Here is a 16,133-nt window from a genome sequence, read left to right on the forward strand (position 1 = left end):
ATGGAGAAAACGTTCTCTTTCCATTCTCAAGTCCATAAAATTACTGTTTTCCTCCTCAGCCAGATCCCCATAGACACAATTAAAGAGAAACTCTAGAGTAGCTTTGCCTGCCACCAGTGGTGCTGTGGAGAGGCTGGGGGAGGTTCACCGGGCTCCAAGGCAGATCTCCAGTCCTCAGCAGTGCTGTTATTTCCCAACACTTGCCTCAAGAGCAAAGAGACTTCAAAATCATTGGGGTCAAAGTGTCTGCAGCATGTGAGCCTCTCTGGCAATGCTGCTTGCTGCTTTCCTGTTGCAGTGACTTACTGCTTCCCTCTGATAACGAAGGAGTCTAGACTCTGACCAGACAGGAAGAGAACTTAGATGATACCTCTGCAGCGTCCTGAAGTCGGGAAAAATCCCAGCCTTGCTCACCCCAGCTCACAGAACCTTCCAGCACAGCTTAGGAGGGACAGATTGCCATGAGTGAGATGTCTAGTTGTTGGCATTTGCACGTGTGAACATGTGATGTGCCCAGCGTTATTTGCTACCAATCGCTATGCGAAGGAGGTAAATCTATTTACCTTCAATGTGAAAAGCAGCAACACAGGTGTGGCACCCTGAGGCTTCCTCAGGAAGCTGCATCTCAGGAACGGAACCACCACAGCAGCTGAACCCAGGAACCTTGGCAGCCCTCAGTGTCAGGATGGGCTTTGCACCGTCAGGGATTTCCTGCTGACCGGAGCACCTACCCCGGGTCAGCTCTGCAGAAAGGAAAGGAGCAGCCACGCCGGGCTGGGAGCAGAGCACAGCCACCTCCTCCACTTCCCCGAGGTAAATAAATGGTTCCACAGGCCCCAGCAGAAAATACCAGCATCAGGGAGCTGGAGTGACAACTACTCTGAGCCATTTTATCCGTTTTTAACTCTCCTCTTTTTTAAATAGCTGACTTGTCTTGAGCTACTACTGTCTGCGGAAAATGTTTTATATTAGGCTGCACCTGTGGTTGACATGAACTGACTTATCAAACCAATACAGAGCTCCAAAGCAAGCTCAGGTTATCTCATATTCTAGGGAGCACGCAGAGATGATGTGCTACAGTTTACAGTACTGCATTTTGTAGGAGGTCGATCTACTCACCCTTAGCAAAACTTTCTTTCTTCCAGTTATTCCACTGCACCCACTCCCCAGCCAGGATTTTAATCACAGGCTCCAAGGGCTGCCCTGTCCCACATCCTACCTGGGAGTAGCTTCTCTAATAAATTTTTTTTCATTTTAACGCCTCTAAAATCAGTTCTGATTTTTACACCTTTTTTTTTTTTCTTTTAAAACTGGTACATTTTGCTCTCAAAGGTTTACAGCCTGTGAGTGACAAGGAAGACACAGCCTACTCTACCTGAAAAGAGCTGCCAGGGTTCCTCATACTAAGTGAGAACATACTCACAGGAATGTTATTTTTTATTCTGTTATGATCCCACCATATATATATACGAAATTATTTCAACCAAGTAATTCAGGTCCATATTTATTAGTAAGCCTGTGCACTGTCAATGCTAATGTGATGCTCGAAAGAAAGAACACTAATAGAACACAGTCTCCATGTTTCAGATGCAAGAAGAGATTTTCCCAGTTAACATCAACATCCCAGACCAGCTTATAAAAACCCCACACTGGGGAGTGCAGTCCAGCACCACAGAAGGAATGACTTGAGGGTGTATCAATCTGATGCAGAAAGACCAGTGTTCATTAGAGCTCCCGGGACAGTCTCCCTTACAAGCCCAGCTTGGTCCTCCTCCAGTGCCTCCTTTTGGAGTTGTACCTAAGACAAGAGCAGGGTAAATTAGCAAAGTGCACACACACATTTGTTCAAAACATGAAAGAAGAGCAGCACATGGAAAAGGTCTATCCCAAGAAATATCCGTTTGTGAGCATGTACTTGTCCATGTTAAGAACAAACGTTTTCACCACGGTGCAGGTGAAACCGCAGACAGCGTTTGTAACAGAGTTGCTCTCAGCAGGAAAATGGCAGTGCTCCCACTGCAGGAAGCTCTGCAATTGCAGCCTGCTTCGGCACACAGCTCAGACACAGCTGATCACCAAGGTGCTCAAGTGCCACACGTCAAAAATCCATCATTTTGCCCCACGGTACAGTACTCCAAAGTACTGCAATTTAGCTAAAACAGAACCTCGTTGTAAGTACACGCCACCAATCTTGCCTAGAAAGAAACAAGTTGGGAGGAATTACAGGAACAGAACCTGGCAATCCTACCCAGTTTCACTACCTGAGCCAGCCACTGCTGCTGTGGCTCTCCTCACTCCTTAGGGTGAAGAGAGAGAAAGAGGAGGAAAAATTCTGTTGCCTTAAAGTCCAGACAAAGAAGTGGATGAGATAACAAGCTCTCTGACCAAAGTATACAACAGCTTTTAACCAGAGGGCTCAGACAGGCACCACCCTCCGCACGCCCCACGTTGACCAAGACCGTCAGGAACAAACACACTACCAGGGTACAAAATGTGGAATAAATTACCCACAAGTGCAGTTCAGGCTTTCGCTTTACATGTGCCATCACTGAACACCTGTGGACCCTTGCAGAGCAATGGACAGAACGGGTAAAGAAAGAAATGGCATGGAAACCCCACGATAACACACCTGCACTGCCACCCCTGCTTGGCCCTCACGGCCACAAAACCGCACTTTTGGAGGCATAAATGCCATCAGCTCCTCCTTCGGCCCGCACCGCCCGGGCCGCCTGAGCGCACCCGCGCGGCCGCGGCCCCTCAAGACGCGCCAGCCGCGCTCGATACCTGATCTTATTGCCGGTTTTCATCCGGATCCATTGAGGGATGGGCCGGTTCTGCTTCTGCTTCTTGGCGAGGAAGCGCTTGATCTTAAACGTCTTGTGGGACGACTGCAAGAGAGCGCAGCGGTCAGTCCCTCACGGAGCCCCGGCACCGCCCCGCCAAGCCCGGGCGAGTCGCACCCGGGCCCCTCCCGCTCCCTCGCGGCCGCCTCGCCCCGCCACCCCCGCGGCCGGCCCGCCGGGCCCCCCCAAACGCTGCGGCGGCAGTGCGCGATGCCGGAGCGCGGCGGATGGCGGTGGATTGCTCGGGGGGTCTCACCATGGCGCGGAGCGGAGCGGCCTCCCGGCGATGGCGGCGGCAGAGGAGGCGGAAGGGGCGGGGCGGAGTGGCGCCGGCGGCGCTGGCACAGCGCCCCCTTGCGGCCAGGAGGACCCGCAAGCAGTGAGGGAACGGCGGCTGCGGAGGAGCGAGTTTGTGCAGTTTTATTTGGGTTTAGTACAAAAAAAACAGCTATGGCTAAAATTCGCTAGCTTGAGAGGAGCTGCTACTGGCGAAGTCTCGTTCTGGGCTGTAAAACAATACTTCAAGTTATGAGGGAAGAGGAAGCAGTTCCGAGAGGGCAGGAGTTGGGAAACATTTCAGACTCTACAGAAGGGAGAATGCTGGAAAAGAACAGGATGCCCAAACCAGCTACATTTGATTAAAAAGAAGCATTTCAATGTAGGGAGACTTTACATGAGAATTTGTCAAGACATATTCCATTCTTAAGCCAGCTTATTCATACACTCCAACTTAGTTACTTTATCCAGAGAACCACTGAAGAGGAAGGTCTCTCCCTCCCTAACACTGTTACTGCACTGCCAGATGTTCTGCTCCTTACGTGCCAAAGTGCTCCTGTCCACTGGTACCTCAACAACCCCAGCCTGTATACCTGTCTCAGTGCTAGACTGACATAATTTAGCTTTCCCTGCCTCAGGCAGGAGCACCACACAACATAGCAACACCTGTATTACGTCTGGGCAATTCCAAGCTTGCTCTGCCTAAGTGCATCCAACACTAGCTCCCATCGCCGTACAGTAGAGCTCTGGCTTTAGATCCAGGTGTCATCCCCTCCTGACCACAGCTCATTTATTATCATAGTTAAGGCCATAAAGTCTTTCTATTTCGCAAAGATTCTCTTCCCTGTTGTAGTTAGATGCTGGGAAAATAAATTCAAATAACTGAAAATACAATGAGAACACATTTCAAATTCCGAATCTACAACTGAGGTTCTTTAACCAGAAACATCCAACAGCACAATGCCCCCTTTTCTTCCTTTGTTCCTTCTTCGCTTCGAAGGCACTTCTGGATTGCGTTGTACATGCTCTTTGGCTGCACAGACAGTCAGAACACATAAGGCTTGCATGCTAGTCACTCCTCTTCCTTCATGTGACTGGTCTCACTCTCTTGTTTCTTATCCACTCCCTGATCTGTGGGCTTTGCAGCACTGTCTTCATACTGACACAATCTGCTTCGGCTTCGGGCTCCTGGCTGGTACAGCTGCATTGCTGGGCGATCCTGAAACAAACCAGAACTGTTTAGACTCTTTCATAGCTCCCTGCTATCAGGGTTATTATGGCAGCAGTGGTATTAGAAATGGCTCAAATTCAAACTTTTCTGGGTGTTCTAAGTTAAATTACTCCACCATGGTGGCAATGTAACTTCAAGTGTCTCAAATCAAGGTTGTCTCTGTTGTAAGGCAACATCCCTGTTCAAGCCACAAAGAACACACTGCTCACAGTTGAAGTTATTTGTAGAGAGTTTCCTGTTGAGTTCAGCTCACTCTCAGAAAAGAGGCCAATTTCAAATCTTAAAAACCCTGAGTTTCATTTGTACCTGACAATGTCTTAAGTGACATGAAAAACATGCACACTGATGCTGCAAAAACTAATTTGCTGACGATATAAAACTAAACTCAAGACATTTCTTGAGCCTACAGGACATGCCCTATTCTGCAAGTAGCAGTCTTGACACTGCTTTGGAGGAGCCTTTTCAATCACTCTTCCACTTCGAGATGCATTTTCAGGCAGCAGAGATACTGATGCTCTACCAACACCTTAAAGATACAGCCCATGGCATAAGTCAGCAAATGAAAAGGTATCAGTGTCTTACAATTTAACCCATGGTATCTTGGCTTAATTCCTACTCAGTGACAAGAAATACCACAAATAATTTAGCAAAGTTCAGTGGATAAACAGGAAAAAAAAAACCAACCTTCTAGTAATGGCAGAGTTTGTTGCCAGAACAGGGAGAATTTTCAACAGAGAAACCACATGGTTCTTTCCTTGAAGTGCTTTTATCCTAAAAACCACAAACTGACCCCTATGAATCAACATATGAATTTAAAGAAATTCAGCACCTTGTTTCTGATACGATCTCTCTTAATTGTATCCTCTTTTTTATCATCTTTGGTTACTTTCTCAGATTTGTCCGTGCTGCTGGTAAAGTCTGTAAGATCACTTTTCTTTCCCTTTTCTCTGAGTAAGTCTCTCTCCTTTTTCACCTCTTCCTCTTTTCTTCTAAAAACCTTCTCTTTCTCATAGCGCTCTTTCTGCCTCCGACGCTCCTCTTCTTGGCGTCTCAGTTTCTCTCTCTGCGCTCTCTCATATTCTCTGTCTCTGTCAAAATCTCTATCTCGGTCCCTGTAGTCCTTTACACACTCATCTTCTGATCTGTATGAAAACAAAACTGAAAATTAAGCTCAAAAGATTCATCAAACAGAGCCGGGAGATCAATGTAATAGTGGTGTAAATGTGCAATAGGAGGACGACACACTGGCAGGTTCTAGGGAGCTCTTGGGCGGCTGTGACAACCCGAGTCATGCACGACAGCCAGAGAGGACACTGACCACTAGCACTTCCCAGCCTCCTACTTGCATAGCTGGTTGAGTCTCCTCTGGCTTTACAAAAACCTGAATTTCTGTCTCTCATCTCTATTTCTCACACGACAAAACTGAACCTCGAACAGATCACAGAGCTTTCGAGAATTACAATTTCCACTTTGACCTTTTCACAAGACCTTAGAGGGACTAGTAACTGGAGAACACCTCTCACCACGTTTATAATCATCTCATTGCAAGGACAGTGCTCACAGCCTGCTGCAGTCCCCTACACCTGGGCTTCTTTAGTGCAGTTCTCACATTGAGTTGCAAAAATATTAAAATTTGTCCACTAGTGAAGAATTTTCAGGTAATTCACAGAGCTTTCTGCAATCACAGGGATGTGCACTGCCACAGAGAACACAGCCTGTGCCTTATATCAGAAAAAGCATTTAAAAGGAATTTCAAAACATTGACAAAGCAGAGCAGCCTAAGCCTCATTATGATCAGGAAACAAGTTATAGATACATATATATTTATAGCAAGTACTAAAATACTTTTTTGCCTTCTCTTCTTTTGTCTCCCCATCAGATCGTTTGGCAGATGCACTACTCGCAATTTTTTCCTCCCTCAGAGTCTCTTTTTCCAGTTTCTTGGATTTTTCTTTTCTCTCCAAGTCTTTTTCATCTTTTTCAGGCTTCTTAAGTAGCTACAAAGAAAACAGAAGTCTCAACTAAAAAGCTCACTCTAATACATATTGTCTGGCACAACACCGAAATTGCATCAAAGGAACCACAGTCCAGTGAGAAGTGAACATTAAGGAAATATTACTGCAAACAGCAGCATTTCTAAAAGCTGGAGTGTATGAGTAAGCATTATTCACACAGCAGACTAGGATTTTCTCCTAAACCAGGCCATTTTAGAAAGCTTAAAAATAGTCTCCATTCCATAGTGAATTCACAATCCTGTTTACCACGGCATGTACAACAGTCACATGACAAAAAGTTTAAATATTACTATGAAGCATTACAGCATGTAAACCTTTACATTGCCTACTATTGAATATTACAAAAAATTGGTAATTTACTAACACCAAACTCATGTGATTTTTCACACAATACTCAAAGCACATTTTGAGACTGATATACAAATAATAGGGGAAAGGGAGTGTAACAGTTTATAATAAAGAACTGTTCTAGACCTTAATCTTTGGTTCTTCTTTTGATCTGTCTCTTTCTTTTTCTGGGCATCTGTCTACTTTCTTCAATTTTTCTGCTTCTTTTCTCTTCCTTCTCTCCTCCTCTTTCCATTTTCTTCTCTCTTCTTCTCTTTGTCTTTTTCTTTCCAATTCTCTCCTCCTCCTCTCCTCTCTTTTTTCTTCTCTCAGTCTCTGTGTGTGTAAAAGCAAAGAGAAACAGTTTATCTCCACACCAGAAAACATCTCTTTAAGCCATCAAATAACTCACCTCAAAGCTGCCTCTACTATAAAAGAAAAAAAAATCCTGTCACCTCTACTGTTGTTGTGAACCTGAACATGTTGCAGCAGTATTTTTTTCTTACTCATAAGCCTTGATTTGTACTGTCTTAAAAAGCCCAACCACAACACTGGCCTCAGCCTTTATCATTCTAATTTTCATTTAATCTGCCCCACCTCTCATTTTCTCCATCGCTAAAAGGTAAAATAACATCATGTGCTAAGAGAAGGATCATCCACAAGGACCTCAGCTGTAAGTGCACTAAAAATGGAAGCATTAAAATGGAATCTGCTTTAGCAGTGCCACAAGAGACAATTTGCTGGGACCTGAATGCACATAAAGCACCACCATTCCTACAAGGACCAACATTCTAGTACTTTAAAATATGTGAACCAAGTGTTGACAAGTGAGTTGGGTCAAAAGATCATTTTTCAAAAGGAAGGGCAGAAACATATCAATACACAAATTGCAATATCTACAACCATGCTTTAAATGAGCAAATTGTACTTGCAAACAAGAAGATTCTGGAGGTAAGTCTTACCTGTTTGTTTTTCAAGAAGTTCAATAAAGGAGTAGTCTTTTTAGCTAGAGAATATACAAAACAAATGTAAACAATTTGCCTTATCCCACACTGCAATAGAACAAAACCCTGTATGAAGTGAAGCATTCTTACAGATTCCCCTGCCTGTCTCCTCTCACGTACAGCAATACTTTGAAACGAGTATTCCAAACCTATCTCTGAACAGTGGCAACTATTAGGATTCTATAAACTTCTTTAGGACACTAATATGATACCCAGTACACCTCTGTGTACAAGGATACTCAGTCTGCATTAGGCTTTTCCCAGACTCGCTTGGTTTTAAAGATATTCCTGGAACATGCTTAAAAAGAGCAATCTGGCCATTTTTTGTAGTATTTTACCCAATCACATTATCTCTTAACTTGTGCCTGCATGGAACATCACCACTCACAGCACTGTGCACTAAACATCACTGCATCTAATGAAATGCAGCCACTCCACAGCCTGGTCTGGCTAACAAACATCTGACCAGCAGCTGGCAACAGGAAGGAACTTTCTCACCTAAAACTTAAACCTAGAGAAGAATTTAGAGGATGGGAACAAAACAAAATATACACTGAATAATATTAGCCTAAAGGTTTAACAAATACTAAGCAGGCACCCAAAAGAATTCAGTCTCCTCCAGGTTGAGAAATCACAGCTTCAAATTACAAACCACGTGTTTCTTTGTGCTCTAGGAAAATATAACTATAGTACACAGATTTCCATACCTATTAGCTCTTTGTTTCTTGCCTCTATTTCCTCTAACAAAGTTTCAGGAGTGGAGGTTAATTTTTCGTCATCTGCACTGTAACTTTCCAAAAACTTCTTGTATTCTGGATCTACAGAGAAGGGGAAAAGGAAGGGGAGGGGAAAAAAAAAGGGAAAAAGAAAAAAGATACATTGGAGCATGAAAAGCATTTGCATTATGCACTGCTGGAAGTCTGGGTTGGATTTACATAAGTTGGGTTGTTTATATGCCATCTTTTCATAAGTTGGCAGCTCTCAAATGAGCTGCTGCATTATGTTTGTCAGGGACAACCATTTAACAGACTTGCACCTCACAAAGCAGTGCCAATAAGCAAACATCCCATTGATGGAATTACAGTGTCCCAGTAAAAAACATATTCAAATTACTGCTACGATTTTCAATCTACACATGCAAAACAAACTATCTTGCTGTTATACCATCTTCGATAGTTCCAGTTTTGGCATCCTTTTTCTTACTCTTCTTTTTTGCAGCTTTTTGGAAAGGTGCAAACTCAACTATGGCAGCATACTCCTGACCTGTTAAGAGGAGAGGGAAAAATACATTAAAATAGAGATGAAACAGATAGAAAATAGACCATATTGTCCATATCTAAAACAGGAAGATAAGCCTCACAAGAAACATGTAATACTAGAAGAGATTATTTAGGCAGCATAAAAAAATTCTTCCATTTTGAAAGCAATTTAATAAAAAAACCACCCTAGAGACAGCAGAATTCGTGAACTTGTAACCCTCCCAAATAAAGAAGAATCTTATGGACAGAGCTTTGTCACACAGAACACCTGTCTGGATGAATTGTAAAACACATGCACTTGAATCAAAGCTCCAGGTGAGACCCTTTCACTGCCCAAGCCAACAGGAACTTTTAGTGCTGCCCAATGTAAGCACTTCTGAAAGGCAAAATTTAAAACCACGAAACCTAACATGTTTAGAAAACAGGTACGTGGTGACTAAATACTCGAATTTTTAACCAATTAATTAAACCAAATATGTTTCCTACAGATTACTGTCTCCAGAGCAGTCACTTTAACAACTTAATCTGCAAAGAAGCAGCTGTTTCTTTTACTGAATCAAGATGACTCACTCAGTTGTAAACTGAAATGAGCAACAATTTCAGGTAAAAACTGATCAAAAGATAAGTGACACTGTTGGAAGTGCACAGAACAGGTGAGGGGAGTAGCAGAGGGTGACATCAGTAACCTCAGCTTCATTTGTTTGTACACTGACAGCATGTACCTGCTTTCACTTTACAGACTCGATATTCAGGTATGACAGTGCAAACATTCACCTCAATATCAGGATTTATATCAACACCACTGCTGCCTTGTATACACCCATATGGATTTTACACATCATATACAAAATCCATTAAAAATATATCTATTAAAAAAGTCAATTTAAACTAGTTTCCACAAAGCATATGGAGTTTTCTTTGTTCTGTGAAATACTGCATAACATGCATTTAAGGCACTTAACCCAAACAAGCCAGAATTGGCTGCTCACCCCCACCCCTCCAACACTCAACCAGCACACGGCACAGACAGTGGGAAAGCAGCAACACACACTGAGTGCCACTCACTCACCTTTGTGATCGACGAAAACATAGCCGTCGAAGCGATCCCTGAAGAGGACTATGTCTTCCTGGTTCTTGAAGTTGATGTAGGCTCTGGAGAACATGTGCGGGTACAGGCTGCGGAGACACAAACCGAGGGCGCTCGGCTGACGGGGCGGCGGCGCCACCGGGGCCCGGGGGGCGGCAGCGGCGGCTCCCGGGAGCGCCCGGGCGGGGCCCGCGGCCGTACCTGGAGTCGTTGGCGAAGAACTCGAAGTAGTCGTGCTCGGGCAGGGGCTGCAGGTGCTCCTCCAGCTGCTCCTTCGTCAGGCTGGGCGGGAGCCGCCGAATCACCACCTGCGGCACGGCAGGACCAGCGGTCAGAGGGCAGCAGTGCCGCGGGAGCGGTACCGCGGCCGTCCCGGGCGGCTCCGTTCTCCCCCGGCCCCGTTACCGGAAGAAGGCCCCGTTACCGGGTGGGGGGGGCCGTTCCTGAAGGGGTGGTTCCTGCTACCGCGATAGGGCCTGGTGCCGGGGGCTGCCCGGTCCTGGGGTGCCCCGTTCTCGGGGGGTGCCCGTTCCCCGGGGGGTGCCCGTTCCCGAGCGCCGCGCGGGCCCCACCTTGCTGAGCGTCTCCTTCTTGTCCTTGGGCCGCTCCAGGCGGTCGATCTCGGCCGCGCCGGCCCTGCCCTCCGTGCCGGCGGCAGGGCCCGGCCCCGCGCCCAGTACAGCCCCCGGCCCGGCGGCGGCCCCGCGCCGCTCCTTGGGCCTGGCGTTCTCCTTGTCCTCCTTCATCCCGGCCCCGCTCCGGATCCCGATCCCGGGCCAGGGCAGCGCCGCGCGCCCCCGCGCGCCCATTGGCCGCCGCCTCTCGCGAGACTACGCCTGAAACGGGCCGATGGCTCCGCCGGACTACAACTCCCGGCGTGCACCGCGCCCGGCACCGCCAGTCCCGGTGGTGTCAGCGACCAGCACCGGGTGCGGGATTGGGATAAGGATTGGGATCGGGATTGGGATCAGGCGGGCTGGGGCGCGGGTACGGCCTCGGCCTCGTTCCTTGCCGAGGGCCGGTCCCCCGCAAGCGCTGTCGCTCCCGCCGCCCCTCCGGGCCCGCCGGGCTGAGGGGCGCGGGGCAGGCCGGGAAGGGCGCGGGGCAGGCCGGGAGTGCCCCGGGAGCGGCGCAGCGGGACCGGCACCGGGACCGGTAGCGGCACCGGCAGGATGTGGTACGAGATCTTGCCCGGCATGGCCATCATGGGCGTCTGCCTCAGCATCCCCGGCTTATCCACCATGTTCATAAACCGCTTGAACAACGGCGGCAAGGTCAGCGCGGGGCGGGACCCGCGGCCCCGGGGCTCCGCTTCCCTCCGGGACCGCCCTTAGCCCTCAGCCCCCTGCATCCCTCTGGGATCCCTTCCTTCCTTCCTTCCCGAGGCTCCCCTTTCCCCCATCCCTCGGGACCCCATACCGGCGAGCCCGCCGGGGGCCCTGCCCGGGACCGTAACAGGCATCGCTGTGCCCACAGGAGAAGAGGATCGCCCGCTTCCCCTTCCAGTGGACCCTGATGGAAAGGGATCGGCGGATTTCGGGTGTCAACAAGTACTACGTGTCAAAGGCAGGTTTTTGGGGCATGGGCAGGTACCGCCGGGGGGGGGAGGCGGGAGCCAGGCTCTGCGCCTCCATCCCCGGGCTCTGGGATGGGGTTCCCGCGGCCGCACTGGTCGCTCCCGGGGCTGTCGGGCTCCGTGCCCGCAGCTGATCTGCCTCTGGGGCTGTGCATTTTGAGTGTGTTTTAACTAGGACTTGGGTAATTAGGTGTAGTTTGAAAACCGGCATTTTCAGCTATGCCCTGTTGCACATTAGTGGCAAGAATGATGCAGATATAGCTGTTATTTTTTCTTTCTAGGGTCTGGAGAACATAGACAAAGGTGGCAGCACTTTGAAGAATCCACGTATCTATTGAGAATGATTTAACTCCTAAATAAAGATATATGTGTGTTCAGCCCTTGTACCTGTGTTGCTGTGGTGGAGTGACTGGGGCTGGACACCAGCTGCTCACCAAAGCTGCTCTGTCACTGCCCTTCTCAGCTGGACAGGGGAGAGAAAACATAATGAAAGGCTCATGGGTGGAAATAAGGACTGGGAGAGATCACTCAGCAATTACTGTCAAGGGCAAATGAGACTCAACTCAGGGAAATTAATCTATTGTCAATCAAATAAGAGCAGGATAATGAGAAATAAAACCAAATGATGAAACACCTTCCTTCCACCCCTGTCTTCTTCCTGAGTTCAACTTCACTCCCAATTTTCTCTACCTCATGCCCTCGAGCTGTGCAGGGTGACAGGGAATGGGGGCTGTGGTGAATGTCATCATGTGGTGTCTCTCCTGCTCCTTCTTCCTCAGGGGAAGACTCCTCACACTATTCCCCTGCTCCAGCCTGGAGTCCTGCCCATGGGAGACAGTCCTCCACAAACTTCTCCACTGTGAGTCCTGCTCATAAGCTGCACTTCTTCACAAACTGCTCAGTGTGGGTCCCTCCCACAGGGTGCAGTCCTTCAGGAACAGGCTGCTCCAGCGTGGATCCCCTGCTGGGGCACAAGGCCTGCCAGCAAACCTGCTCCAGCATGGGCTCCTCTCTCCATGGGCTCACAGGTCCTGCCAGGAGCCTGCTCCAGTGTGTGCTTCCCATGGGGGCCACAGCCTCCTTTGGACTTCCACCTGCTCTGGCATGGGTCCTCCATGGGTTGCAGGTGGATCTCTGCTCCCCTGTGGATCTCCATGTGCTGCAGCAGAATCTCTGCTTCAACTTCTGGAGCATCTCTTCCCCCTCCTTCTTCACTGACCTGGGTGTCTGCAGAGCTGTTCCTCCCACATATCCTCACTCATCTCCAGCTGCAGTCTTGAAACTGCAAGGTTTTTTCCCCCTTCTTAAATCTGTTATCCCAGAGGTGTATATGAGCTGCATAAGTAGCATAAAAGCTTTGGACAGAACTGGTTTTCTCACTTTATGTGCTCTGATATACACCAGGCAGCTGTCTGTGAGAGGAGGAAAAGGAATGCCAGGAAGACTGATTCTATTTTTGCACCCACTTCTGATGTGCAGTTCCCTGCTGCTGACTGCAGCAGCCTGCATGAATAGCCAGTGTCACCTCCTGCAGCTTGGATTCTTCCCTCCCAGCATAGCACTAGGCAGCAGTCTCAACTTACAATAAAGCCAAAACTTGCCTCTGCTACATCCTGAACCCGCTATAACGATGCCTGTTACTTATCTCCTTGTTCTGGAGTGGCAGTCAGAGTGAAACGCAGATCTTGTGTCACTGCCACCAACATTGATCCCCTGTGAGACATGGGGTGTGGAATGACCACAACCAATGTGGAGGGAACAAGGTGCAGAGTCACATGGATCAGACAAATTCCTAAGAAATGTCCAGGCTTGTATTAATGCTCTCTCAGCTGGACAGGAAGCATCTATGAGACCACAAGGACTAGGACCTACACTTTGCTCATTATTGATCTAGCAGCTGAATCCATATAGCAGCCTTTTGTCATTCTGGAAGAGCAGCTGCTGTGAATTCAGCACACTGTGATATGCTAAAACATTTCTGGCCTCTCTCTGTTGGTCCTTTCCCTCTGAAGGGCTGGGAGACTGCAGCCCTCTGTGCGCCGGGCTGGGCTGAGACTCCGCCCAGCACAGCACAGAGCGGAGGCTGCTTTAGTTCCCCCATTGCCGAAACCGGCAGAAACATGACAAACAGAGAATCTGGCAGGATCCCACAGCTGTTTTCCTGGGCATAGTCTTCCTTTTCCGGAAGACTGCGGCTGCTGGGGACGCATTTCCCCGGGGTCGGTGTATCCGCAGGGAATGCCGACTGGGATGCCGGGAAGCGGCCCCGCCTCTCCATGGTGACGCGAGAACGCTGCCGTGGCCGGGGAGCCGGGACAGCGGCAGGGACACCGCCGGGGCCCGGGAGCAGCTCCTCGGGGCTGGACACCTTCCCTGGAATAAAAAAGCCCCGGGACCCTCCGGCCGGCCGGGGCAGCGCTGAGGGGGGTGAGCGGGGACGAGGGGCCAGAGAGGGACTGGCCACTGCTCTCCGTGTTCCTCTGATGGGTCCTGCAGTTCTCGGGCCGGCTCTGTCTCACTGTGTTTGTGCTTTTCTTTCTCTAAAGGTGAAGCCAATGGACAAGGAAGAGGACAAAGATCACACACCCCCAGTCAATGAGAGAAGCAGTACAGAGGACTGTCTGCCAGAGCTGAAGAAAAAGGAAAAAGGTATTGTGTTTGCTCTATTAGCCTGTGTTGTTTTGTTGTGTGGTTTTTGTTCTTTTTTTCCAGGAGGATTTGTCAGCATTTTATTTGTTTTAGAAGCCAAGCGTGTTATCAAAACTATCCAGTGGACCACAGGCAACAACTTCACAGTGGAGAGAGGGCGGCAGCAGATTGAAGAGCTCATTTCTGTGAGTGACAATTCCATCCATTCAGGAAGGTCACACCTCACTGTTAAGAAGTGTGAAAAATTTAAGGACAGCACCTCTGGTTCCTTTTTAGCACTGCCCTCAAGTCACCTCTACCAGACAGAGGGAATCTTAGTGTGATGCCTTTGTTCGACAGACATGGGACATTCACAAAAGCTGGCTTCACCACTCAGAATTTCTTGAGGAAGAAGAACTGAAGGACAGCAAGAGGTACCATTACAGAGCTTGCTGGGGCATCCCAACACGCAGAAAACCCATCCCACGAGCAACAGCAAGTGTCTACTTTGTTATAGTGATCTCCAAACTCAAACCTGACGTAAGTACTCAGAAATGCCACACACCAGTCCTTAAAGGGAAAAGAGCACAGGGATTCCTGAGGCAGTCAAAACCAGCACAACAGCCCATAGCTGGTCAGAAATCTTACATCATCCCACACACTTAGAATTGTAACTTATGAGACTTTACAAGAAAATACTCACAGAGGCTTTAAACTAAAACTATTCTAATCTGTATCAGAAATGTTGTACAAATATCCAGGTTATTTTTGAAGAAATAGATAGTAGCTCTTACCTAACTACAATGTCTGCTCTTTGAGGGGCTGTACATGACCTCTGCCCTGTCTCTGCTCTCTTGCAGACCTCGCCTGTGGAGGTTTTCTTCAGACTGGAGTCCAGCAGGCTGATTCACAGGTAAATGTCATTACTCTTCTGTCACTGACACAACTCAGGAGGTTCTAGCAAGCTTTTCCATGCCAAAACCAAAGAGGGAGCTCCATGTAAGTAAGTTTGCAGTCACATCAGGGAGGTGGAAGAAGCTGTCAAAATTTTGCTACACAAAATGAAATGACCTTGCTTATTATTAGCTTCACTCCCCCACAAGCATGGATAGCCACCCTATGGGCATCTGCCTTCACCAGGAGGAATATGTCCTGCTTACCCAGGTCTAGGCATGGTCTTTATTGCAGCAGATAGGCTTGCCTGGTGAATAAAGGTCAGCTCTGAACTGGCCAAACTTGGATTCAATATTATTCTTACAATTTACCCTCTTTTTATTCCATCCTCCAGGCCAGAAGAGTGTCAGTTTAGAGAAAAGTGGCTTCAGGACATTATTGAAAATAAAATAATCCTCATAGAAAGACTCAGTTCCCAATGAGCAGCTCCAATTCACCATCACCAATGCTCCGTTTTGGAGAACCAAATAAACACAATGAAGAAAGAAAGGCTCTTCCTTAGCAGCACTTCTGCTTTGTGGATACATAAAAAGCATTGAACCTGTGCAAATCAACGATGCCCTGACATGGCAGTTGGCTTTATGGGACAGTTGCTGGCAGGTATGGGTGGGTACACCAGGATGGAACCAGGTTCCAGAGTGTAAATGGGAAGAGACAGCTGGGAGGGATTTGCTGGTCTGTGGAACTATAGGGAAAACATTACAGGACTTTAGGACTTTTATCTTCTTTGCACCAATATACGAGACATCTCGCTGCCCAACTTAGGGGAACAAAAAAAATAAATAAAGGATTTAGGGGAACAAAAGCCCTCTCAAAAACACTTTCTTTTTCTCAAGTGTTTTTAAAAACAAGTTCAAAGTGGATATGTTTGGAAATATGCGGTTGAATCAAAGGTAACCACCACATAAGCACTGCTCGAGCAAGGCCTCCAAG

At 48.0% G+C, this 16,133-nt stretch overlaps 4 protein-coding genes and 1 non-coding gene across 7 annotated transcripts in view; 2 read left to right on the forward strand and 3 right to left on the reverse strand.

Moving 5' to 3' along the window:
- Positions 1–1,477: 1,477 nt before the first annotated feature.
- On the reverse strand, positions 1,478–3,576 carry RPL39 (ribosomal protein L39). The gene is made up of 3 exons (XM_032701731.1): positions 3,100–3,576; positions 2,785–2,888; positions 1,478–1,798 (listed from the first exon to the last, which is right to left on the reverse strand). The coding sequence occupies exons 1-3, from the start codon at positions 3,100–3,102 to the stop codon at positions 1,750–1,752; spliced, it is 156 nt and encodes a 51-aa protein (XP_032557622.1). The 5' UTR covers positions 3,103–3,576; the 3' UTR covers positions 1,478–1,749.
- LOC116794137 lies at positions 1,914–2,048 on the reverse strand. Its single transcript, XR_004359705.1, has one exon. It is a non-coding gene; the product is annotated as a small nucleolar RNA SNORA69 (small nucleolar RNA).
- Positions 3,577–4,030: 454 nt separating the features above from the next.
- UPF3B (UPF3B regulator of nonsense mediated mRNA decay) overlaps positions 4,031–16,133 on the reverse strand; it is a 33,018-nt gene continuing 20,915 nt past the window's right edge. Inside the window, exons 3-12 of the mRNA XM_032701732.1 lie at positions 10,615–10,872; positions 10,244–10,350; positions 10,025–10,131; positions 8,861–8,959; positions 8,404–8,514; positions 7,655–7,698; positions 6,840–7,028; positions 6,196–6,347; positions 5,180–5,492; positions 4,031–4,338 (exon numbers count right to left, since the gene is read on the reverse strand). Of these exons, the coding sequence (XP_032557623.1) occupies positions 4,192–4,338; positions 5,180–5,492; positions 6,196–6,347; positions 6,840–7,028; positions 7,655–7,698; positions 8,404–8,514; positions 8,861–8,959; positions 10,025–10,131; positions 10,244–10,350; positions 10,615–10,851 (1,506 nt within the window). The 5' untranslated portion in view covers positions 10,852–10,872 and the 3' untranslated portion in view covers positions 4,031–4,191. The remainder of the gene's footprint in view (positions 4,339–5,179; positions 5,493–6,195; positions 6,348–6,839; positions 7,029–7,654; positions 7,699–8,403; positions 8,515–8,860; positions 8,960–10,024; positions 10,132–10,243; positions 10,351–10,614; positions 10,873–16,133) is intronic.
- Positions 11,133–12,002, forward strand: NDUFA1 (NADH:ubiquinone oxidoreductase subunit A1). The gene is made up of 3 exons (XM_032701730.1): positions 11,133–11,316; positions 11,519–11,608; positions 11,900–12,002. Exons 1-3 carry the CDS (start codon positions 11,215–11,217, stop codon positions 11,954–11,956), a joined length of 249 nt encoding a protein of 82 aa, XP_032557621.1. The 5' UTR covers positions 11,133–11,214; the 3' UTR covers positions 11,957–12,002.
- On the forward strand, positions 13,896–15,689 carry AKAP14 (A-kinase anchoring protein 14). 3 transcript variants are annotated; one of them, XR_004359570.1, is made up of 6 exons: positions 13,896–14,045; positions 14,165–14,267; positions 14,361–14,452; positions 14,544–14,786; positions 15,107–15,159; positions 15,535–15,689. XR_004359570.1 is itself a non-coding variant. In XM_032701729.1 (6 exons), the coding sequence occupies exons 2-6, from the start codon at positions 14,174–14,176 to the stop codon at positions 15,620–15,622; spliced, it is 504 nt and encodes a 167-aa protein (XP_032557620.1). In that variant the 5' UTR covers positions 13,897–14,045; positions 14,165–14,173; the 3' UTR covers positions 15,623–15,689. The 3 variants fall into 3 exon arrangements, 2 of the variants coding, with proteins under 2 accessions (XP_032557620.1, XP_032557618.1); XM_032701729.1 differs by having other exon boundaries at positions 13,897–14,045; positions 14,364–14,452; positions 14,607–14,786; XM_032701727.1 differs by having other exon boundaries at positions 13,899–14,045; positions 14,607–14,786.

This window comes from Chiroxiphia lanceolata, chromosome 14 (assembly GCF_009829145.1).
Source record: "Chiroxiphia lanceolata isolate bChiLan1 chromosome 14, bChiLan1.pri, whole genome shotgun sequence".
NCBI classification, from domain to species: Eukaryota; Metazoa; Chordata; class Aves; order Passeriformes; family Pipridae; genus Chiroxiphia; species Chiroxiphia lanceolata.